Genomic DNA, 8,060 nt, shown 5'->3' on the forward strand with positions numbered 1-8,060 from the left:
TTATTTCACATTTATTTAAAGTGTCACAGTTTGCAGGCTTGAAATGTACATATTTGTGCCTCAGCAGTCAGCACTACACCTGATGCATTACAAACAGCCTTACTTCACTGGCAGCCTGGCCAAATAAGGACAACCATGGCAGTAGTCTCCAGCCAGGCTCAGACAGGAGGGGAGGAGGGGAGGGAGGGGAGGGGAGGGGAGGGGAAGGGAGGAGGAGGGGAGGGGAGGAGGAGGGGAAGGGAGGAGGAGGGGAGGGGAGGAGGAGGGGGGGGGAGGAGGGGGGGGGAGGGGAAGGGAGGAGGAGGGGAGGGGAGGGGAGGGGAGGAGGAGGGGAGGGGAGGAGGGGAGGGGAGGGGAGGGGAGGGGAGGAGGGGGGAGGAGGAGGGGAGGGGAGGGGAGGGGAGGTGAAGGGAGGAGGAGGGGAGAAGAGGGGAGGGGAGCCGAGGAGGGGAGGGGAGGGGAGGAGGGGAGGAGGAGGGGAGGGGAGGATGGGAGGGGAGGGGAGGGGAGGAGGAGGAGGAGGGGAGGGGAGGATGGGAGTGGAGGGGAGGAGGAGGAGGGGAGGATGGGAGGGGAGGGAAGAGGAGAACAGAAGGGGGAGGAGGGGAGGGGAGGAGGGGAGGGGAGGATGGGAGGGGAGGGGAGGGGAGGAGGAGGAGAGGAGGAGGGGAGGGGAGGATGGGAGTGGAGGGGAGGGGAGGAGGAGGAGAGGAGGAGGGGAGGAGAGGAGGGGAGGAGGGGAGGAGGGGAAGAGGGGAGGAGGAGAGGAGGGGAGGGGAGGGGAGGGGGGGAGGGGAGGAGGGGAGGGGAGGGGAGGAGGAGGAGAGGAGGAGGGGAGGAGGGGAGGAGGGAAGAGGGGAGGAGGAGAGGAGGGGAGGGGAGGAGGGGGGGGAGGGGAGGAGAGGGGAGGAGGGGAGGGAAGGGGAGGGGAGGAGGGGAGGGGAGGAGGAGGGGAGGGGAGGGGAGGGGAGGGGAGGGGGAGGGGAGGGGAGGAGAGGAGAGGAGGAGGAGAGGGGAGGGGAAGGGAGGAGGAGGGGAGGGGAGGGGAGGGGAAGGGGAGGAGGGAGGGAGGGGAGGGGAGGGAGGGAGGGAGGAGGAGGGGAGGGGAGGAGGAGGGGAGGGGAGGGGAGGGGAGGAGGAGGGGAGGGGAGGAGGGGAGGGGAGGGGAAGGGAGGAGGAGGGGAGGGGAGGAGGAGGGGAGGGGAGGGGAGGAGGGAGGGAGGGGAGGAGAGGGGAGGAGGGGAGGGGAGGGGAGGGGAGGGGAGGGGAGGAGGGGAGGGGAGGAGGGGAGGGGAGGGGAGAGGAGAGGAGGGGAGGAGGGGAGGAGGGGAGGAGGGGAGGGGAGGGGAGGAGGAGGACAGGAGGAGGGGAGGAGGAGGATTATTCATAATGGGATGATGTGCGGCAGGAGAGAGAGTTACCCTTTTTCCTTCACTCCACTGCTCAAAGATAAGCTGCCAATTAGGTTGGAGTTGGGCTGATATGAAGGTGGCAGGCGCTATCTCATAACGGGCTGGAGTGAAACACCCCTTTCACTTTATTGCATCTCTTGAACTGCTGTTCAAGATAAACGCACATTCTGACAAGATGTTTCCCGACCGAGTTTGATGTTAACGGTCATACCGTGGCAGCATCCGCTGTCAGCATGTACCTTGGGTTATCCTGTAGGCTGCATGATACTGTACATATGTAACCATGGGAACACCCTGGTAAACAGGTACAGCTGAGGTGTTAGTGCCGATAGTAGGCTACGTTATTTGGTGACCAGACCACTTCTTGACTTAGTTCTTGGATACAAGGTGGTCTAAGATGATATCAGTGACAAACTGAGAAAAACAACTCTGATTACTCTTACTTACTCTACGCTGCAGCCAAACAACTTTTAACAGTTTAAATACAGTTTAAATACAGTTTAAACTGTTGTCCGAAAATATGCTGCTGTCCAGTATTACTACACTCTGCCCAGGTTCTGCCCTGTTGTCAATATACGTGAATGTACAAATGATTTTAGATTATTTTCATTTTCTTCTTATTCATTATTGTATCCTTGAACAAACATCCAAGAAGTAGCCCTCCCCACTTGATCCTTCATACATTATACTACAGAGCCCACAGGTCCACAGAGGACGCCATCGCGACGACTCTCCACTCCACTCTATCCCACCTGGAGAGGGGAAACAGCTACGCGAGACTGCTCTTTGTGGACTTCAGCTCTGCCTTCAACACCATCCTTCCAGACAGGCTAGTGACCAAACTACTAGACCTGGGACTATCACACTCTATATGTGCATGGATCAAGGACTTCCTGTCTGACCGCCCCCATTATTAGTTATTATTCATATCTCAGATATACATTTTCTATAATATAAATGTCCATAACCTATTAGTCATAGATGAGATGGGAACATGAAGACGAGCTGTCATCATTGTGATAACATGGAGATTAAAGGGGTACTTAGCCTGCCATGAATCTCCATAGATAGGCATAGATAGACTGTGTGTAGCTAATGCCCTGGACATTTCAGACATGGGCACACTATATTATTCTCTCCCTAACTCCAGCATGAAGTACAGTTCCATTATATATTATAGGAGTTTGCAATGCCAAAGGTGTTCTTGTTTTTATCGATTTTCAAGACATTGGCTTGATCTTGAAAGGTACGACGACATTGTTGTGTTCAAGCTACTGTCGGCGTGGAAACGTTAGCGAAGCCTCAGGGCAAAGACCCAGAGGACGTCAAACAGCTCTGTCCCCGAAGCAATCAGGCTCCTGGAGACACACACTGGAAGAAAACAACATACTGTTTCCCCCAAGCCAGCCACACGCACACTACAGAAATAATCTATATTATATAACTACTTGCGCACTGCTGATTACTTGAGATCTACTGAAGACTGTTATGTTGCATTTCATCTCATTGTACTTTGCACAGCATTTTGCATTATTGATTACAGTGTAGTACGACTGGTTACTAACATAAGTTATTACATTATGACTTTGTTATTACTTATTTTACACGACTTACTACTTATTTTACTTTATTATTGTGATTTCAATCATGATGCTGAAATCTGTATGTTGAGGAACCAAAGCCAAATAATTTTACTTGTGTGTACTCGGATTTAAAAAAAATAAAAATCTTATTAAGGTCAGCTGGTCAGCCTAAGGTCAGCTGAGACTAATCAGCTAAGAGTAAAAACAAAATAGGGTGCAGCAGCTTTCAGTCACACTGATGCATGCTCCTGGAACAAACTCCCTGAAGAAATCATACAGGCCCAAACCCTTAAAATATTTAGATCTAAGCTAAAAACCTTCATCTTTTGCACCAGTTATGATTAAACACAAACACTTCTATCAATGTCTTTTTTTCCATTAACTATTGTCTTATTAAATGTTTTATCTATTTACTTCTTATATTTGCTTTTATTCTTTGTAATCTTTATTTTCTTACTAGGCTCCTCTTGCTGTATTTTTAAATAATGTATGTAAAGCACTTTGAATTGCCCCTTGTTGGATAAAAAATGTGCTATACAAATAAACCTGCCTTGCCTTGCCTTGCCTTGCCTTGCCTTGCCTTGCCTTGCCTTGCCTTGCCTTGCCTTGCCTTATTCTGATTCTGGGACTAACTTCCTCCTCCTTAACAAAGGCATGAGGCAGTTGTTCAAAGGGCTCAGTAATCCTTGTCAATTCTGCTGACACAAACAGCTGTCAGGGTAACCATTACACACGCAGCTGTCAGGGTACCCATTAAACACACAGCTGTCAAAATAACCATTAGGAAACTAAGCAAAGTTTGGAGGATAAATGAAAACAGAAAAAGACAGATGAAAAACCAGGACGGATGTTTCTACACTACTGTCAGAGGAGGGGGAGGATGGATGTCTCTTACAGCGGTACTGAGGAGTGGCAGTGTGACTGTGTAAACATCCGTATCCCTCACAGATCAAAACTCCCCCAAAAACACTTTCTTAGACCTGGGCCTGGGTTGTTCAGAACTTTTAATCTGGATCCGATCTATCTCGGTGAGAGTTTGAGTCGTATAGGAGGAAATCTACCAGCTCAACCCGATCCGGGATCAGAGAAAAGAATCGGGATCATTCAAGGTTTTTCAACAACCGGGACAGGATGAGCATTGCGGTGTGTCTCCACAACCTCCCTGCTGAGATGAAGTGCTCGAAGTTCAATCAACTTACAGTCCTGCAATATTGGCCTAGACTAGCGGGTTTCTACAAAAGCGTGATTCCGTGGAGTGTTCATAACATTTCGGAGTGAAGAAAGAGAAAGAACAGACATAGATCTATCTGATCAAAAGAGTCCCCGGTAGCTATGACTGACCGAAAAGTACATCTAAAAAAGAAATCGTCTAGAAGTTTCCAGTAATCCGCCAAATGTTTATGTACAATATTGTGACTGGGCCAGAAATGAAGTTTCCTCCTCTTCAGCTAACCACCATAATGTGTGATTATGCAAGACGCTTCACACTACATATAAACACCTTTGTGATTGTTATTTCAGTACATCTGGCTAAGTGGGCCACACTCTCTCTCTCTCTCTCTCTCTCTCTCTCTCTCTCTGCTGTCAGCTCGTCTGCATCCCTGTATCGAGAAGCACTGGGAACAGATTGTAATTCAGCTCTGCCACCTTTGTTTGCGTTGGGCTGTTTGATGTAATGAATGCAATAAAGACGCGACATTAGTTCTCTGCCTACAATCAGAATAAATTACAGCATCAAACGCAAGCAGAGAGAGAGAGCCGCCTGTGGAATACGGAAGCAGGCCTCTTCTGCATGCCGAAAAAACTACAATCCTTGACAAATAAATGGAGGGGTTCTTGTGCGGTGACCCCTCTTCCTTTTAAGTTTCCTTTGACATCGCTGGCGAACACTTCGACAGCACACTGCACTCCTGTTTCATCGTTGTCTTGCTTGCCCGTACGCACACCCCCCTCCTCTCACGTTAACATGAAGGCGATCCGTCGTCCCAGCGGACACACACAGTGGGGAATTACAAGGGGATGGAGTGATTATGAAGCAGCAAGATCGGGTTTTTTAGCTAGCACATCACATCTGCCTGAGTGTGGAGCCTCTCCTCTCCCTCCTTGTCCCAGAACCCATCTCATTCCGTTGACGCACAATCCCCTCGGCCATCTACCTGCATCGGGAGGGACAGAAAACTCTCCCTGGACGATCAATATGCATGAGGAGACAGAGAGGGAGAGAGAGAAAGTGAGAGAATGAGGGAAGGAGAGAGAGAGAGAGAGAGAGAGAGAGAGAGAGAGAGAGAGAGAGAGAGAGAGAGAGAGAGAGAGAGAGAGAGAGAGAGAAGGAAAGTCATGGCCTAGCTCCTTCAGTAAATTAACTACCAGACTCAAACCCGTTCTCCTGAAATCAATCATTACGCTCTCTCTCTCTCTCTCTCTCTCTCTCTCTCTCTCTCTCTCTGCCTCTCTCTCTCTCTCTCTCTCTCTCTCTCTCTCTCTCTCTAACCCTTGATGTAAACGTGTCCACTTCAGCAAAGTGAAATTCCCCCACCTGATCTTCCACACTGGAAGGGGGGAAGTGCTTTGGTTTACTGCAGGCTAACGGGCAGGAGGGCAGAGGGAGGAGGCGGGAGGTGGGGGGGGGGCGGGGCAGTGACACAGCACAACAAGCTTAGCATAACCACCCGGTCTACCCGGGAAAAAACGCTGGCTAATTACTGATTGCAAAATGCAAAATCGCACGAGCCTTGAATAATCTCCTTCACATTAAAAACATCTCACAGAAAATCTATCACATATCTATCTGGAGTTCAAGCAGAAAAGGTTTCATGATCTAACCCTGGGAAAAGAAAGATCCTTGTGCCCTATACACTTTAGAGTAGTCAAGAAAACAAGAAATAAAGGAAGTCAGTAAGCCAAGTGCCAACAAGGTTGCAGGAGTCGGAGCTGCGCTCGTCCACTTTAAAGTTCAACTTGAAAGGAAGGGGATACTTCAGAGAGAGGCTTTAATATCTAAAAACAAACAGTAGCTGTTTAATGTTTTAATTTGCATAATGCCGTACACACATTTGCAATTACAATCCACCAATTACGACATCACAGCCGCCTTTTGTGCGAGCCTTGGCGCTAATCACATTGCCAGAAACCGTCTTCATTAGAATAACACAAACAACACACAATATAAACACAAACAGACATCACACAACACATCACACACAGTGTTATACCACGGCCAGAGTAGCTTTAATTAGGCCAGACTTTGACTGGCTTTACCTTGGCCAGGGGGGGGTTTTACCTGGACCAGAACTGTATTACTGGTTATTACTGGACCAGGGTGGTTATTACTGGTTATTACTGGATCAGAGTGGTTATTACTGGTTATTACTGGCCCAGAACTGTTATTACTGGGTTATTACTGGACCAGAGTGGCTATTACCTCAGCTGAACTCTCACAGTGGGTCTACCTGGGCCAAGGCCGTCTTACCTGCAGCCGGTGGATAGAGGAAGGGGATCCTGATGGGCGACAGGGAGAGCAGGTGGAGTGGATGGACGGCCGGGCGAGTGGAGGAGGAGGAGAGGGAGGAGAGGGAGGAGGAGGGGAGTCCGTGGGTCGCCTCGGTCTCCATAGCCAGCATGGCAGCGGCCGCCAAAGCCATCCTCTTGTTGCTGCCCACGCGTTTGATGGCCACAGGGCAACCTGACAACACAGAGAGAAACACAACGACTGCTTTTACTTTTCCCTTCTACTCCACCTCTCCCTTTCCCTTTCGCCACCGTCGAAAGGGCAAGCTTGAGACCCCGGCTCTCCTCCGAGAGAATAATGATGGAGTTGACCTTCGACCTCTGGGTAGGAAGGATTGTTACTTACAAAACGGGAGAGCTACCGGTTTGAGGGTCGCTGAGTGAGAGCATCATTACTTAGTATTCATGTTAGTCAAGAGAGGTGTTTGTTTGCCTGCCGACGTATTACACAATCTCCCTGTTATATGATATCAACAGAGTCCCTATATTTTCCCGACACTGTGAAAAGTAATCAGGGGCTGCTTAGATATTAAAATATCTCAGAGCGTGAAGTCAACAAGGTGTTATGAAACCGCTGTGTTCCTTTTGGTAGCGTCTCGTTCTTGTGAGGCTTCTCTCAGCGGAGGAGACATGGTGTTTCTTTGTTCCCCTGATATTGAGTTGCTGCCAAGGCGCGGGCTTTTCATCTCATGTGCTTTATGCTTGGTTTATCAGGCTGCTAGCTAGCGCCGAGGAAGACATAGCCCTACTGTTCGCTAGCTTACAACTGCAGCCAGTGTGCTGGGGGGATAATTAAGCCTACACACTGAATCTGTGTCAGGACGTTCTGCCAAATCCAGCACAATTTTCAGCAGTGCTGAAAGTGAATACAGCTGTACAAACACCTCTTTATCGGGATTACACATACGTTTACATTGAATGGCATCTAACGTGGCATTTGCATAACAGATTATTTCAACCTGGCCAACCGACCGGAATCAAGCCTGTGTTGTTGTTCTATGTCAAATCCACGAATGAGTTCTTCGTTAAATATTCAGATATCTATAAGAGCAAACACATGTCACCACCGTGTCCCTGAGACCTCACCTCGCACTCCTCTCGTATCCCATTTTCCATGACATTATAGCCTGGTGTTTGAACACATTTTCTATAAAGGTGGTACACAAGTCTTCACACTCTCTGTTTTGCAGTATAAGCATGTTCTCTGACCCTAGGACATGTTCAGGGAGAGGGAGAAGGGAAAGAAAAAAAGAACTTCAATAGCATGCAACGCCAGCTCTAGCCTCCCACTCAAACGGAGGAGTCATCACATTCATTATCTTGGCCGCCTGCACCGGCTGAGAACAGAGAGCTTCTAATGTAGAGATAGTCCTGGGGACATTGGAAAAACAATCGCACTGGGTGCTGGTATTTTCCTCCCAGTTAACCTATCGCAGAGCCCTGCTAAAACGAATCGCACTTTATCTGGCGGCTGAGAGAACCGGAGAGATCTGAGGGAGTGTGAGTGTGGCACACCTCTGAAATGAGGCCACGAGGGAAATCTCCACAGGAACCATTC

The 8,060-nt window shown here is 49.2% G+C and overlaps 1 protein-coding gene across 1 annotated transcript in view; it reads right to left on the reverse strand.

The window, feature by feature from the left end:
• The window catches only part of tcerg1l (transcription elongation regulator 1 like), a gene marked incomplete at both ends in the record, with an annotated part of 99,938 nt that overhangs the window by 66,902 nt on the left and 24,976 nt on the right, over nucleotides 1-8,060 (reverse strand). The window contains one exon of the mRNA XM_080541888.1: nucleotides 6,465-6,677. Coding sequence (XP_080398014.1) covers nucleotides 6,465-6,677 — 213 coding nt within the window. The remainder of the gene's footprint in view (nucleotides 1-6,464; nucleotides 6,678-8,060) is intronic.

The sequence above is a fragment of the Nansenia antarctica genome (assembly GCF_963989245.1).
Source record: "Nansenia antarctica genome assembly, chromosome: 11".
In the NCBI taxonomy this organism is placed as follows: Eukaryota; Metazoa; Chordata; class Actinopteri; order Argentiniformes; family Microstomatidae; genus Nansenia; species Nansenia antarctica.